The 17,383-nt window shown below is 46.8% G+C and overlaps 1 protein-coding gene across 1 annotated transcript in view; it reads left to right on the top strand.

Annotated features, from left to right (window-relative positions):
* The window catches only part of si:ch211-26b3.4 (connector enhancer of kinase suppressor of ras 2), a 370,819-nt gene that overhangs the window by 138,333 nt on the left and 215,103 nt on the right, over positions 1-17,383 (top strand). Inside the window, exons 3-4 of the mRNA XM_055643472.1 lie at positions 11,361-11,563; positions 14,856-14,943. Of these exons, the coding sequence (XP_055499447.1) occupies positions 11,361-11,563; positions 14,856-14,943 (291 nt within the window). The remainder of the gene's footprint in view (positions 1-11,360; positions 11,564-14,855; positions 14,944-17,383) is intronic.

Here is a 17,383-nt window from a genome sequence, read left to right as displayed (position 1 = left end):
AAATGCAGGAGTAACTCAGCGGGAACGGCAGCATCTCTGGAGAGAAGCAACGGGTGACGTTTCGGGTCAAGGCCCTTCTTTCAGACTAAAGAAGAGTCTCGACACGAAACATCACCCATTGCCTCTCTCCAGAGATGCTGCCGGTCCTGCTGAGTTACTCCAGCATTTTGTGTCCATCTTCAAATGACGTCACGCGCTCCAGACGGCTGTGCAGCCGCATGAAGTCGCGCGGGACAGTCGCGGCTCGACGCGACCACGAGGTCGTGTCATTAGCGTGTCAAGGACACGTAAGTGGGACAGGGGCTTTAATCTGGGCATTATTCTGACAAACCTCCTCTGCGCCATTTCTAAAGCCTCCACACCCTTCCTGTATTGGCTGCAGGGGTGGGGGGCAGAACTACACACAATACTCCAAATGCAGCCAAATTAAAGTTCGATAATGAAATGTCTTCATTTCATTCTGATCAAGTACACAGGAACAGAAGCTGTGGCACCTTCCCAACTCTAGCCTTTGTCACTTACTCCACCTAACACCTGTATCCACCCATCACTTGTCAGGTTCTGTCTCCGCCCCATCTCTCTTCCAGCTTTCTCCCGCCCCCTATTACAATCAGTCTGAAGAAGGCTCTCCACCCTAAACATCACCTGTCCATGTTCCCCAGGGAGACAAAAATGCTGGAGAAACCCAGCGGGTGAGGCAGCATCTATGGAGCGAAGGAATAGGCGACGTTTCGGTGCCTTACAGCGCCAGAGACCCAGGTTCGATCCTGACTACGGGAGCTGTCTGTGCAACATTTGTACGTTCTCCCCGTGACCACGTGGGTCTCCTCCCACACTCCAAACAAGAGCGCACGGGTTTGCAGGTTCATTGGCTTGGTATATATGTAAATTGTCCTTAGTGTGTGTAGGGTAATGTTAATACGCAGGGATCGCTGGTCGGTGTGGACTCAGTGGACCGAAGGGACTGTTTCCGCGCTGTAAACTAAACTAAACTAAATACCTGCTCCAATTTAATCATCTTAATATTTTTAATCATTTAAGACTGAGAAAGTCTCCAACCAAGTTGGCATCCTTTGACTGCAAATTAAAATTCAAAAACAACAAGAAGCTTGGAGTTACTAATTTATTGGACTAAATTCCATCTGATAATCAGGCTTTCAAGTAGATAAAAAGAGGAGGAATTTTGACACTAAATGCTGGGGACACCCAGCAGGTCAGGCAGCACCTGCGGAGTCAGAAACCGAAGATAGACACAAAAACCTGGAGTGACTCAGCTGGTCGGCCAGTCGTCCTTGGTCTGAACCCAAAACACCACCTTTAGAAGGATGAGAGGGAATCTCATTGAAACATATAAGATTGTTAAGGGTTTGGACACGCTAGAGGCAGGAAACATGTTCCCGATGTTGGGGGAGTCCAGAACCAGGGGCCACAGTTTAAGAATAAGGAGTAAGCCATTTAGAACGGTGACGAGGAAACACTTTTTCTCACAGAGAGTTGTGAGTCTGTGGAATTCTCTGCCTCAGAGGGTGGTGGAGGCCGGTTCTCTGGATGCTTTCAAGAGAGAGGTAGATAGGGCTCTTAAAGATAGTGGAGTCAGGGGATATGGGGAGAAGGCAGGAACGGGGTACTGATTGGGGATGATCAGCCATGATCACATCGAATGGCGTTGCTGGCTTGAAGGGCCGAATGGCCTACTCCTGCACCTATTGTCTATGTCTCTTCCTTTTCTCCAGAGATGTTGTCTGACCCGCTGTGCTACTCCAGCTTCGGTTTAAACCAACATCTGCAGTTCCTTCCTGCACGAGACAGAAGCAGAGTTTGTGTTTGCATTTGACAGTCTTTCACCAGAAATTGAACATCGACATCAGAGAGGGATGCAAGCTGTTTAACTCATCAATGCTTCTGTTCAGTCATCTGTACAATTTGCCCAATTTGTTACTTATTTACATGATTTGATAATTGTTTATGACAAAATTGATCATAAGATCATTAGGAGCAGAATTAGGCAATTCAGCCCATCGAGTCCATTCCGTCATTCATTCAATCAATCAATCTATTCTTCCTTCTCAAACCAATTCTCTTGCCTTCTCCCCATAACTTTTGATGTCCTTTGATAGGTTCACTGACCATAGTTTAGTTTAGTTTATTTTAGTTTAGTCTAGTCTAGTCTAGTCTAGTCTAGTCTAGTTTAGTTTAGTTTAGTTAGAAAACATAATAATTAGGTGCAGGAGTAGGCCATTCGGCCCTTTGAGCCTGCACCGCCATTCAATATGATCATGGCTGATCATCCAACTCAGTATCCCGTACCTGCCTTCTCTCCATACCCTCTGATCCCCTTAGCCACAAGGGCCACATCTAACTCCCTCTTAAATATAGCCAATGAACTGGCCTCGACTACCCTCTGCCACAGAGAGTTCCAGAGATTCACCACTCTCTGTGTGAAAAAAGTTCTTCTCATCTTGGTTTTAAAGGATTTCCCCCTTATCCTTAAGCTGTGACCCCTTGTCCTGGACTTGCCCAACATCGGGAGCAATCTTCCTGCATCTAGCCTGTCCAACCCCTTAAGAATGTTGTAACTTTCTATAAGATCCCCTCTCAATCTCCTAAATTCTAGAGAGTATAAACCAAGTCTATCCAGTCTTTCTTCATAAGACAGTCCTGACATCCCAGGAATCAGTCTGGTGAACCTTCTCTGCACTCCCTCTATGGCAATAATGTCCTTCCTCAGATTTGGAGACCAAAACTGTACGCAATACTCCAGGTGTGGTCTCACCAAGACCCTGTACAACTGCAGTAGAACCTCCCTGCTCCTATACTCAAATCCTTTTGCTATGAAAGCTAACATACCATTCGCTTTCTTCACTGCCTGCTGCACCTGCATGCCTACCTTCAATGACTGGTGTGCCATGACACCCAGGTCTCGCTGCATCTCCCCTTTTCCTAGTCGGCCACCATTGAGATAATAGTTTAGTTTAGTTTAGAGATACAGCATAGAAACAGGCCTTTTGGCTAAATGCCAATCATCGATTACCCTTCCACACTAGTTCCATGCTATCCCACTTTCTCATCCACTCCCAAATCCCAATGAGCAATTTACCAACAGACCCACATGTCTTTGGCATGTGGAGGAAGCCGGAGCCCCTGGAGAAAACCCCAGCGGTCACAGGGAGAATGTACAAGGTCCACACAGACTGCACCCAGGTCAATATCGAATCCAGGTCTCTGGAACTGGGAAGCAGCTGATCTACCCGCTGCACCACCGTACCGCCCTCAGCAAACAACCCATCAAATCTGGCAGTTCGTCACATATACACACAACCCTCTTTGTGAAAAAGTAGCCCCTCCGCCACTTAAATCTTGCGCCTCTCACCCTGAACCTATGTCCAGTGTTTGTGATTCCTCTGCCCTGGGAGAAAGACTGTGCATTCACCCTCTGTATTCCCATCATGATTTTATATACCTTTATAAGATCACCTCACAACCGCCTGCGCTCCAAGGAAGAAGCCCATATTGAAGCAACAACACACCTTGAATTGAGGTGTTTAAGAAGGGACTGCAGATGCTGGAAAATCAAAGGTACACAAAAATGCTGGAGAAACTCAGCGGGTGCAGCAGCATCTATGGAGCGAAGGAAATAGGCAACGTTTCGGGCCGAAACCCTTCTTCAGACTGATGGGGGGTTGGGGTGGGGCGGGGACGAGAAAGGAAAAAGGAGGAGGAGGAACCCGAAGGCTGAGGGATGGGAGGAGTCAGCCCGAGGGCTGAGGAAGGGGAGGAGACAGCAAGGGCTAACAAAATTGGGAGAATTCAATGTTCATGCCCCCGGGATGCAGACTACCCAATATGAGGTGCTGTTCCTCCAATTTCTGGTGCTGCTCGCTCTGGCCAAGGAGGAGACCCAGGACAGAGAGGTCGGATACGGAATGGGTGGGGGAGTTGAAGTGCTGAGCCACCGGGAGGTCAGGTTGGTTAATGCGGACCGAGCGGAGGTGTTCGGCGAAACGATCGCCCAGCCTCCGCTTGGTCTCACCGATGTAGAAGTGTAAGTGTATTGTATTGTATTGTATTGTATTCAAATTTATTGTCATTGTCTCAATTTGAGACAACAAAATTAATTTCCCTTACAGGCAGTATCATAAAAAAAAAATCACAAAAAATAAATAAATAATAAATAAATAATAAAACATATTAAAAATAAAATTGAAATTGAATTTTTAAAAAAAGCACAAACACAGAAAGTCCACGACACAACATAACATAAATGGCACCAAGGTGAGGATGGCACCATAGTCCAGCCAGCCTCCCCTCCGTGTTCATCCATGGTCGGGGCCTTCCGAGCACCCGCAGTCGCCGCCCCGGGTGGCCCGATGTTCAGGCCCTCACGCCGGGCTGGTGGAACGCCGACGCCGAACCCCGACGGTGAGCAGCCTCCTCCTCAGTATATTATTGTCACGTGTACCGGGGAACAGTGAAAAGCTTTGTTTTGCATGCTATTGTCAAATTGGATAATATTATACATTAAGATCAAGGCAATCTCCAATACAATAGGTAGAGTGCAGGGAAAGATGCAGAGTACAGGGTAGAGTTCTCAGATATGCAGCGCTGCATGTAATTAGATGTCGCACTCAAGTGCAGTATTTAATTTTGAAATTGGAAGAATATTGGCAAGGCATTATTAATTATTCCAGATGTGCCCTGCAGGTACATTTGGTCAATTGCGTATGGTGGAACTGGACTTGTGTGCGACTCTCTCAAAGCCAATTTGTGAATATATTGTGTTGTCAGGACATTTTGTAAGTAGGCAACTTTTCAATAAACGTCGATTTTGTTTTAATTAAAGCAGACTAATCCAAAGTACCACAACAAGGTAAGTTCTTGCAATCATTCTCTCTGTTAATGGTAGACACAGAATGCTGGAGTAACTCAGCGGGCCAGGCAGCATCTCTGGAGAGAAGGAATAGGTGACGTTTCGGGTCGAGACTCTAATTCACCTATTCCTTTTCTCCTGAGATGCTGCCTGCCCCACTGAGTTACTTCAGCTTTTTGTGGCTACCGCCTGTGTAAACCAGAATCTGCAGTTCGTTCCTACACACCTACACATCTCTATCAGTGATGTTTGGTCATTTTTGGTGTCTATCTGCAATAGTTGAGACTGGAAGCCAATTCTGGTTTAGAACATATTTTTCTTTCAGAAGCCTTCATTCCAGCATACAACAAAATCCCTGCCCAAATGTCAATGTGACTTCAAGATCAAGATCAAGATTCAATTTAATTGTCATTTGGACCCCTTGAGGTCCTAACGAAATGCCGTTTGGCCACTTGAGTGCCTGATATTCAAACAAAAGCCAATGACTAAACGCAAAAGACCAGGGGAAGGACTGGCCTATAGGGGGAGCCACCCAGCCTGGCCACTGGGTGTCAGGGGTTATGGGGAGAAGGCAGGAGAATGGGGTTGAGATGGATCAGCCATGATTGAGTGGACTGGATGGTCCGATTGGCCCCATTCCTCTCCTACAACTTACGAGAACCAGAAAGGAAGACGGAGGGGGCCGGTTATGGCGGGGGCGAGAGCAGGGGGCCGGTGAGAGACTGAACCGTGGTCTCACCGTGCCCGCCCTCAAGGTGGGCTGCGGTTGGCACCCCTGGACGATTCAGATGGAGGCGATGGCTGGAGGCCCTGCAGCAGCCTGGAGCTCGCCTGGATCAGGCACCGCACCGGGGGACCGAGCACACGGACTGGATCGGACTGTCAAAATGGCGTCAAAACCTGCCGACTCTTGCATGGATAGTTTCAGTGGACTTTGTGCTAACCGGGGAGTATATTTGGGTATAACAATACTTTACTGAACCTTGCGCAAAAAAAAATTCACTGTATGTAGTACCGGTGTGCCGTGGCCTGTGCGGGGGTGGGGGGGGGGGAAGCTCGGAAGCCGCCGAGCTCAGCCACGAAGGCCGGGGAGCAGAGGATGCGGGAGCCACTGGTGACCACGAGGAGAGGAGTGGGCGGTTAGGAGAGGGAGCGGGGCAATGTCTCCAGCGCCAGCAAGCTCGGCTGCAGGAGGAGCCCCCGTGGTGGGCAAGGAGAGGGACGTGGGGCGGTGGGCCGAGCCAGTCGAGGGCGACGGAGGAGGCCCAACTGCAGCCTGGGGCTCGCCTTGATCAGGAGCAGCCCCACCACATCGAGCGCGTGGGCCGTTACTTTGCAACTTTTGTAAATGGTGGCAAAATATGGCGACTCGTGCATGCGTGCTTTACGCAAAAATAATTGCACTGTGTCGTGACAACTCGTGTTGATAAAACACCATTGAACCAAATATAAACAGATAATGAAGACATTCGGTCGGCAGTAACGTTATGTTTTTTACAGGCAAAATATCTCCAGCAATCTAGATCCGAAGGTCTGGCTTTCTGCTTATACTTCACCAAGTACTCACCGCCCCCCCCCGTCCCCCATCGCCTGTTAGGACATGGTGTAAGGCTTATCTCCTTGGCCAGGTTTCTGCTCAGCTGTCATGGTGTCGATTTTTTTAGTCCGATTATAATCCTGTGAAACTCCCCGAGTCTTTCTGCTGATTGAAAGTGCAAGTTGTTGACTCGGCGAACAGAAGGAGATTGTGGAATCAATACAAGCATCCATCAGTGTCACCATCTTGGTGCAACATGCCCGTGCAGCGCTGGTGTCTGCTGGCCATGATTTATGGCCTTGCATCTTGCTCTCATAATCCCAACCAGATATCACTGAGGGGTGCTATGGACCGTTCTCAGGAAGAGTGAATTCGCTATTGCAAGTTGTGGAACAAGACAACCTTTGAAAAATGGGCTGGCTGAGACAGAAAGCATGAATATTTGATGCAGAAATATAGGTATACAGTGCATTCAGAAAGTATTCAGACTCCTTCACTCTTTCTACATTTTGTTACGTTACAGCCTTATTTTAAAATGGATCACATTTTTTTTTTATCATCAATCTACACACAATACCCCAAAATGAAGAAGCGAAAACAGGTGTTTAGAAATGTTTGCAAAGTAATTAAAAAGAATTAACTGAAATATCACATTTACATAAGTATTCAGACCCTTTGCTATGATACTCAAAATTGAGCTCAGGTTCATCCTGTTTCCATTGATTATCCTTGAGATGTTTCTACAACTTGATTGGAGTCCACCAGGGGTAAATTAAATTGATTGGACATGATTTGGAAAGGCACATACCTGTCTATATAATGTCCCTCAGTTGACAGTTCATGTCAGAGCAAAAACCAAGCCATGAAGATGAAGGAATTCCGAGACAGGATTGTGTCGAGACACAGATATGGGGAAGGGTATAAAACCATTTCTGCAGCATTGCAGGTCCCGAAGATCACAGTAGCCTCTGTCATTCTTAAATGGAAGAACTTTGGAACCACTCTTCATAGAGCTGGCTGCCCGGCCAAACTGAACAATCGGGGGAGAAGGGCCTTGGTCAGGGAGGTGACCAAGAACCCGATGGTCACTCTGACAGAGCTCCAGAGTTCCTCTGTGGAGATGGGAGATCCTTCCAGAAGGACAACTATATCTGCAGCGCTCCACCTATCAAGCCTTTATGGTAGAGTGGCCAGACGGATGCCGCATGTCAGTAAAAGGCACATGACAGCCCGCTTGGAGTTTGCCAAAAGGCCCCTAAAGGACTCTCATACCATGAGAAACAAGATTCTCTGGTCTGACGAAACCAAGATTGAACTCTTTGGCCTGAATTGTCTGTGAATGTCCTTGAGTGGCCCAGCCAGAGCCTGGACTTGAACCCTAACGAACATCTCTGGGGGGACCTGAAAATAGCTGTGCATCGACGCTCCCCATCCAACCTGACAGATCTCGAGAGGATCAGTAGAGAAGAAAGGGAGAAATTACCCAAATACAGGTGTGCCAAGCTTGTAGTGTCATACCCAAGGAGACTTGAGTGTAATCGCTACCATAGGTGCCTCAACAATGTACTGAGTAAAGGGTCTGAATATTTTTCTTTTTAATTACTTTGCAAACATTTCTAAACACCTGTTTTTGTTTTGTTTTTTTATTATGGGGTATTGTTTGTAGATTGATGATTTAAAAAAAATAATTAAAATAAATATCCTTTTTGGAATAAGGCTGAAACTTAACAAAATGTGGAAAAAGTGAAGGGGTCTGAATACTTTCTGAATGCACTGTGTACAAACTGGGCTGCATGGTGGCACAGCGGTAGAGTTGCTGCCTTACAGCACCAGAGATTCGGTTTCGATCCTGACAACATGCTGACTGTATGGAGATTGTACTGCCTTGCTTATGACCATGTGGGTTTTCTCTGGGTGCTCTGGTTTCCTCCCACACTCCAAAGATGTGCAGGGTTGTAGGTTGATTGGCTTGGGTAACATTGCAAGTTGTCCCTAGTGTGTGCAGGGATCGCTGGTCACCACGGACTCGGTGGGCCGAAGGGCCTGTTTCCGCACTGTATCTCTAAACTAAATATACTTGCATTGCTGAACCAAAGGACCTAGTTTAGAGGGGCGAGATTTAATAGGAATCTTAGCGGCATATTTTTCACTCGGAGGAGATGGTTGAGGCTGTTACTGGAACAACACTTGGACAGGTACATGGATAGGACGGGTTTGGAGGGATATGGGCCAAATGTGGACAAATGGGACTAGCATAGATGGGGCATCCTGGTCAGTGTGGCTGAGTTGGTCCGAAGGACCTGTTTCCATGCGTGGTTTAGAGATACCGCGCGGAAACAGGCCCTACGGCCCATCGAGCCGTCACCGACCAGCGATCCCCGCACACTAACACTATCCTACTCCCACGGGACTATTTTTTGCATTTACCAACTCCGTATAGGCAGCGCCCGTAGCCGGGATCGAACCCGGGTCTCTGGTGCTGTAAACACTCTAAGGCGGCAACTCTACCGCTGTGCCACCATGCCACCCTGTGATCAGACCTGATAATCTAGAGATGACTTCCCTTTCTATGCTGTAAACATCGATAGAACACACTAGAGTACAGCACAGGAACGGGTCCATCCATCCAATATGCCTGGGCCCAACATGATGCCGTTAAACTAATCTCGTCTGCCTGCACATAATCCAATCCCTTTATTTCCCAGGTAGACACAAAATGCTGGAGTAACTCAGTGGGACAGGCAGCATCTATGGAGAGAAGGAATGGGTGATGTTTCAGGTCGAGAACCTTCTTCAGACTGATGTCGGGGGTGGGGGCTGGACAAAGATAGAATGTAGTCGGAGACAGAATGGGGGAACTGGGAAGGTAGTGTTAGGAGAGAGAAAGCAAGGGCTATCTGAAGTTACTAGTCCCACTGTCTCCGACTACACTCAGTCTGAAGAAGGGTTCCAATCCGAAACTTCGCAATAGACAATAGGTGCAGGAGTCGGCCATTCGGCCCTTCGAGCCAGCACCGCCATTCACTGTGATCATGGCTGATCATCCACAATCAGTACCCCTGTTCCTGCCTTCTCCCCATATCCCCTGACTCCGCTATCTTTAGGAGCCCTATCTAAAGTGGGTGTCTAAATTTTTAGCTAATTAAGTTATTACATCGGATGGAAGTTGCATTCCAAATCTCGTTGTACCTCTTGTGCAATGAAAATAAAGATTTATTATTTATTATTATTATTATAACTCTCCCTTGAAAGCATCCAGAGAATTGGCCTCCATTGCCCTCTGAGGCAGAGAATTCCACAGATCCACAACCCTCTGGGTCATCTATCCATGTTCGCCAGGGATGCTTTCTGACTGTAACTTTAGGGATGAGTTACTCCAGCAGTTTGTGTCTTTTCCTGATGAACTAGCATCTGCAGTTCCTTATTTCTACGCCTCTCAGAGGAACTACTAAGTAACATTAAAGACCAAATGTAGAGTTTGTCATCATTGATTCCCTCGGCTAACTGGGAACGTGTGTATTTGGAGACTATTTTGATAATATCGAGGATGTTTTCTTATTTATTTTATAGGAAACGGGTTTCTGTTGGACTGACAGCTTTTATCTATTATCCATAATGCAGCAAAGTAGCGATTACGTTCAAGGATTTGATATGATTGTCTTTTGGCAATCAATCTTAATCCCCTAATTCAAAAAGTAAACTGATCATCAAGGCTGTGCCGTCTCCTATTTTCCAAACATCTGCTATCTGTTCACGCCAGCCAATGTTAGACATAGGGCAGACAACAATCCAGCACAGGAACAGGCCATTTGGCCCACAATGTCTGTGCTTAATATGATGTCAAATTAATCTAGTCACTTCTGCCTGCATACGATCCATGTCCCTTCTTTTCCTGCATATTCATGTGCAAAAGCTCAATCAAGTATTTCATCAATGTTGTGTTTGAGGCATTGCCCACTTTCCAATGTCACATTCCAACTGCACTTTGGATGAGGTATAAATCTAAGATCCTGTCCATCCTATCCAGTGGACATGTAAAATCACGGGATACCACTGGAGCAGGAGGTACAAAGGTCCCTGGCCAACTTTTACTTCCCAACCAGCATTGGTAAATCAGTTATGCCCCTGTTCCACTTAGGAAACCTGAACGGAAACCTTTGGAGACTTTGTGCCCCACCCATAGGTTTCCGTGCAGTTCCCGGATGTTTTTGTCAGTCTCCCTACCTGCTTCAACCTCCTGCAACCTCCGGGAACCGCACGGAAATCTTGGGTGGGACGCAAAGTCTCCAAAGGTTTCCGTTCAGGTTTCCTAAGTGGGACAGGGGCATAAAGATGCTCACTATTTCATTGCTGTTAGTGACTGCTGTTCACAAATTGACTGCTGCATCTCTTGAGAACACAACAGTGTTCGCTAACAGTGGCAGAGTGCTTTAAGAAGTGTTTAGCATGGGAATTTTTTTGAAGAAGGAACTGCAGATGCTGAAAAATTGAAGGTAGACAAAAATGCTGGAGAAACTCAGCAGGTGAGGCTGCATCTATGGAGCGAAGGAATAGGTGACATTTCGGGTCGAGACCCTTCTTCAGACTGATGTGGGGGGGGGGGGGGGGGCGGGAAGAAGAAATGAAGAGGCAGAGACAGCAGGCGGTGGGAGAGCTGGGAAGGGGAGGGGAAGGAGGGAGAAAGCAAGGACTACCTGAAATTGGAGAAGTCGATGTTCATACCACTGGGGTGTAAACTACCCAAGCGAAATATGAGGTGCTGCTCCTCCAATTTGCGGTGGGACTCACTCTGGCCATGTGAAAGGTGTTTTATAAATCAGAGTTTTGACTGATTGATTGGAAGACACATCATCGTCAACATGCCCCCCTGGCCTGTTTAGTTACTCCAGTACTTTGTGTCTTTTTTTTGTAATCTGCAAGTGCCGAAAACTAACGTACGTGTTTCTCCTCTGTCAGAACTACGGACTGGAGACTGAGAACCTCAGAACACTTTCCCACAAGTTGAATGCCTCGGCCAAAAACCTACAGAACTTTATAACAGGTCGGCGGAGGAGCGGGCATTACGACGGAAGGGCATCCAGAAGGCTGCCGAATGACTTCCTTACCTCAGTCGTTGACCTGATTGGTGCTGCCAAGAGTCTGTTAGCTTGGCTGGACAGGTATGCTCATGTTCTGCCTCGGCAATTGTCAATGAATCTTGCCCCGTTGTTTGAACAGCGAGTCAACTAAACATCCGTCCTGGCTCCAGGATCCCGTCCAATCTGCTTTTTTTTGTGGTGAATCTTTGAACAAACTGGGTATCCACGTCTGTGCCGATATTTCCTGCAATTTTGCTTTTGTTTCGGGATGCAGCCTGGATTTACAGGCCCCACATCCCACTGAGTCCACGCCAACCTTCGATCACCAGCTCGTACCCGTTCTATATTATCACATTTTCTCATCCACGCCCCTGCACACGGGAGGCAATTTTTGGCAGAGGGCCGATTAACTCGCACACCCGCACGTCTTTGGGATGTGGGAAGTAGCCAGAGCATCCACCGGAGGTCCCCGCGGCCACAGGGAGAACGGATGTCAATGTGTGAATTCCTTCCAACTCAGAATTATGCTGGTCATAATGCCAAGGTCACATCCTACACATAGAACCTAGAACAGTGCAGAGCAGGAACAGACCCTTCAGCCCACACTGTCCATGCATGATATGATATGATAGCAGTTTAACTGATCTCCTTTGCTTGCACATGATTCATATTCCTCCATTGCCTGCTTATCCATGTACTTATCTAAGAGCCTCATAAATGCCACTATCGGATCTGCCTCCACCACCACCCCTGGCCGCATGTTCCAGGCACCCAACACCCTCTATGTAAATAAAATTGCCACTCACATCTCCTTTGAGTTGCTACCCAACTGGGTAAGGCAACAGTATTTCATGTGTCAGATGCCAAGAGCTCCTCATCGTAAATCCCACTTCTGACACCATGTGCAAAGTGCTATTATTAAACTTCATAATAAGTACTTTAATAGGAATACATACAGAGACCATAGCAATAGGTACTGTAGGCTTGAAGTCCTAGGTAAAATGAAACCGTATGGCTGCTCTCATTCCACAAGATGACATAGTAGAAACCCGACATGGATTATGGATCGGGTCAGCTATAGCAAAACCAGACATGGATCAAATCAGCAATAGTAATTGATCTACACTTCCCCCCTCTTACCTTACAGCTATGTCCTCTAGCCCTCGATCGTTCAACTGTGGGGAAATGATTCTGACTGTCTACCCCATCAATACCTCGCGTAACTTTATATACTTCTATCGGGTCTCCCCTAAACCTCTAATGTTCCGTTAATGCCCCAGAGCAGACAACCTATGTTTGTCCATACTCTCTAATCTAGTCACCACTCTGGAAATCCTCCTCTGCATCCTTTCCAAAGCCTCCACAACCTTCTTATGAATGGGGTGAGAGGACCTGCACACTAGACTCCAAATGCAGCACACCCAAAGTTTTTTTTTCTTTCTTTCTTCTAAACAAAACCATGGTCACCTATCCCTTCTTATCTTTAGCAAAGAACTGCAGATGCTGGTTTAAATCTAAGGTAGTCACAAAATGCTGGAGTAACTCAGAGGGACGGGCAGCATCTCTGGAGAGAAGGAATGGGAGACTGAAGCAGGGTCTCGACCCGAAACATCACCCATTCCTTCTCTCCAGAGATGCTGCCTGACCCATTGAGTTACTCCAGCATCTTGGGTCTACCTTCTTATCTTTACTAGCCTGTGATATGATTGTCTGCAGCATCTTTCTCTATTACCTCGATAATTTAACTGGGTGGTGTTATTAATTATAAAGTTACATTTAAAATGTGGTATCTCCAAAAGTATCTAATCTAAGTACCCAATCTCTCATGACAGTTCCAGAAGGTAAGGAGAATTTTGAAGAAATTCCATCTATATCGTGAGAGACAGATATTCCCGTAAGTGATCCGGAGTCGTAGAGTTATAGAGCTGTACAGCACAGAAACAGGCCCTTCGGCCCTCCTTATCCATGCTGACCAAATTGACATTCTGAGTTGTGGGCTGCATTTGGTCCATATCCCTCTGAACCCTAAATCTGTATTTGTACCAAAGTCTCAGGGATTCAAAGGAAAGAGGCATGTTGGAACTGAAATTCTCCCAGTAGCTACAATCGAAAGTTAATGGCCATTGGGACTTTCACTAACTAGGGCTGTGCTCTGTCTAATTCTGCAGTGCTCGATGCTGGACTTTGATGTAGCAATACCAATGATTGAGACAAGTATTGGAGATATTTTCAGAATGTTTGGGCAATGAGGAAGCAATTTATTGGGGACCGGAAGATATTATTGGGCTGTTGTTTAAGAAGGATCTGCAGATGCTGGAAAATCGAAGGTAGACAAAAGTGCCGGAGAAACTCAGCAGGTATTATTGGGCTGGTCGACTGGGAAACAAGGTACCAGAGGGAATTTGGTTTGGAGAGGCTTGCAGTAATGGATCTGGAATAGGACGGCCTGGGAAAGTTTAGGTCTATTATTGTCACATGTGCCGAGGAACAATGAATAACTTTGTCTTGCATGCTATCCCAACAGATCAGATATACCATATGTAGAAACAATCAGTTCAAACTCGAGTACGATAGGTAGAGCAAGGGGGAAGATACAGAGTGCAGTATATAGATCTCAACATTGTAGCGCATCAGTTCCTCAGACAAGATCCAATGTCTTCAATGGGGGTAGAGGTGAATTGAACAGTACACAAACTTATGGAGGGATCGTTCAGAAGCCTGATAACAGAGGGGAAGAAGCTGTTCCTGAGTCAGGTGGTGCGGGCTTTCAAGCTTCTGTGCCTTCTGCCGGACGGGAGCGGGGAGAAGAAGGAATGACCGGGGTGGCTTGAGTAGTTACTGACGCACTGACCAGCACAGGAACAGGCCCTTCGGCCCACAATGTCTGTGCTGAACACAATGCCAAATAATCCCCTGTGCCCACACATGATCCTTGTACCTCCATGTGCTGATCTAAAAGCCTCTTAAATCCCACTGTCGTATCTATTCCCATCGCCATTTCTCTTTGAAGGACTCACCACAGCCAGACCAGTTAGAATAGGCCTCTGTCGGAAAGGAACTGCAGATGCTGGTTTAAACCGAAGTTAGACACAAAATGCTGGAGTAACTCAGCGGGACAGGCAGCATCTGTGAAGAGAAGGAATGGGTGACGATTTGGGTCGAGACCCTTCTTAAGACGAGGCCTGCTTGTTCTGTGCTGTAGGTTTTTCTGGTTCTCTATGAATTGTGATGTTGATTTGAATATATTTAATTGAAACGTGCTTTATGAACTATGCTATAGATGTTCCTGTATTTCTTCTAGTAAAATGGTTCCGTTGTGTAGTTACATAAACTGCAGATTGTCCAGTTGAAATTCACCAACTCTTTGTTTCAGGTCACCATTTGTCAGTGTGACAGAATATTCACTTCTCAAAAACAACATCGTTCAGCTGTGCCTGGAACTCACCACCATTGTCCAACAGGTAAATGATCAACATCAGGATTATATTGAGGCACAATGACCCTTATCCTATGGATGTGTGTCGGAAGGAACAGCAGATACTGGTCTAAACCAAAGACAGACGCAAAAAGCTGGAGTAAGTCAGCGGGTCAATGGACAATAGGTGCAGGAGTAGGCCATTCGGCCCTTCGATCTAGCACCGCCATTCAATATGATCATGGCTGATCATCCACAATCAGTACCCCGTTCCTGCCTTCTCCCCATATCTCCTGACTCCGCTATCTTTAAGAGCCCTATCTAAGTCTCTCTTGAAAGTATCCTGAGAACCGGCCTCCACCGCCCTCTGAGGCAGAGAATTCCACAGACTCACCACTCTGTGTGAGAAAAAGTGTTTCCTCATCTCTGTTCTAAATGGCTTACCCCTTATTCTTAAACTGTGTGGCCCCTGGTTCTGGACTCCCCCAACATCGGGAACATGTTTCCTGCCTCTAGCGTGTCCAAACCCTTAATGAGCTTATATGTTTTAATAAGATCCCCTCTCATCCTTCTAAACTCCAGAGTGTACAAGCCCAGCTGCTCCATTCTCTCAGCATATGACAGTCCCACCATCCCAGGAATTAACCTTGTAAACCTACGCTGCAGCATCTCTGGAGAGAAGGATTAGGTGAAGTTTCGGGTCGAGACCCTTCTTCCGACTGAGAGTTAGGGGACACTTGGATGACATTGCACATGAGGGGCGTGGGGCACGATTTGTCAAGAAACAGCCAGCGGTCCTAATCCCTCTTTGAATGGTAGGAACCATACTGATTCATGGCTGAGTTTACATCTGACCGATTCTCGCTGTGTTTAAGAAGGAACTGCAGATGCTGGAAAAATCGAAGGTTGACAAAAATGCTGGAGAAACTCATGCCGAGTCCTCCGGCATTTTTGTCTACCTTCTATTCTCGCTGTTGTTGTTTGGATTCAGACAGCAATTTTCACCCATTAGACTTTGCCAACTGAAAAACTTAAAATATTACACAAAATGGAATGAGCAATCTGTGCATTTAACTTTGGGTTAAACTGTAGTATAAAATAAAATGCTCACCCAGATCCCATAAATAAATCTAATTCAACCCAAAACAGAACCAAGGCGAGGGGTGAGATATCTCCTGCTAAACTGGAGGGTAATTGCATTTAAATAAAGATTTGTTAAATAAGCAAAGATTAACTTTGGTTGCAGTATTAAATTGTGTCATGTTTTATGTAAATTTGTCAATGCTGAATCCTTTAAAAGACATTTGGACAGATATATGGGTTGCACCAGTCCCTGACTCTAAGGGTTTATAGGACTAATGCCACTTAGGTGATTTTTTTTTTTTAGGCGACTACAGGTGACTAGCATGTCGCCACATGGTTGCCTGGGTGTCGTCTGTATGGCCGTGAATAGTCTCCTCGGTCGCCCAAAGAGTCATAGCGTCTTTCTGGTTGCCGCTGGATTTTGAAATGGTTAAAACCTTTCGGCGACCGTTGGCTTGACTTCTCCTGATGTCGGTGTTGCCGTAGGTTGTGGCCAGGGTGATGACGTTGGTTGTCTCCGGGTGCTGACTTTGGTGAATTCCACTGGCGACTACCTACGTCAACCGGTGACAGGCACCGGCAACTGAATTGTCTTACCTTGCCGTAGCTTGTCGCGGTTGGACGTGGGTTGTCGTAGGTGTAGTCGTAGGCGGACTTCCGAATGGGTCGCCGCTTGTCGGTAGCGTGCCGTCGACTAGGAGGGAGGTTGTTGTAGACATTGTCGTGGGCGGGGGGTCCAGTTGGTGGTTTTTCGGCAACCTGCTTACGACTATGACGGTCGCCAAAAAAGTTGCCTCAGTGGGACCGGTGTATAAGGGCCAAATGCTGGCAAATAGGAATAGCCCAAGGTGCCAACCGGATTGGCATGGACAGGGTGGGCCAAACGGCCTGCTGCTGTGCTGCATAACCCTATGACTGCATAACACTAAATACTCTTAATCAGGCTGTGGGAATCAAGAACCAGAGGACATGGGTTTAGAGCTGAGAGTGGAAAGATTTAATAGGAACCGGAGGGCAAATTGTTCACAGAGGGTGGTGGGGATATGGAACGAGTTGGTGGAGGAGGTCGTTGAGGCAGATATTATAACAACATTTAAAAGCCATTTATACAGGTACATGGACAGGAAAGGTTTTGAGGGGTGTGGACCAAACACGGGCAGGTGAGCTGCCCAACTGATGGGGCAGCTCGATGGGCCGAAGGGCCACTTGCGGTGCTGTGTGACTCGAGTAGATATTTTATTTCAGTATACAAGGAGCGTGCACTCAACAGCATGGTTGGTGTAGCTGAATTGAAGGAGTGGGCAACAGCTAACCTGGCCATTAAAACCTAACGAAGTTGGCAGGCAGAGAGATGTCAAAGGCACTTGCTCTGAAATCATAATGGGAAGCGTACATTAGTTCTT

This window comes from Leucoraja erinacea, chromosome 12 (assembly GCF_028641065.1).
Source record: "Leucoraja erinacea ecotype New England chromosome 12, Leri_hhj_1, whole genome shotgun sequence".
In the NCBI taxonomy this organism is placed as follows: domain Eukaryota; kingdom Metazoa; phylum Chordata; class Chondrichthyes; order Rajiformes; family Rajidae; genus Leucoraja; species Leucoraja erinaceus.
The sequence above is the reverse complement of the archived record's forward strand: the minus strand, read 5'-3'. Positions and strand labels throughout refer to the sequence as shown.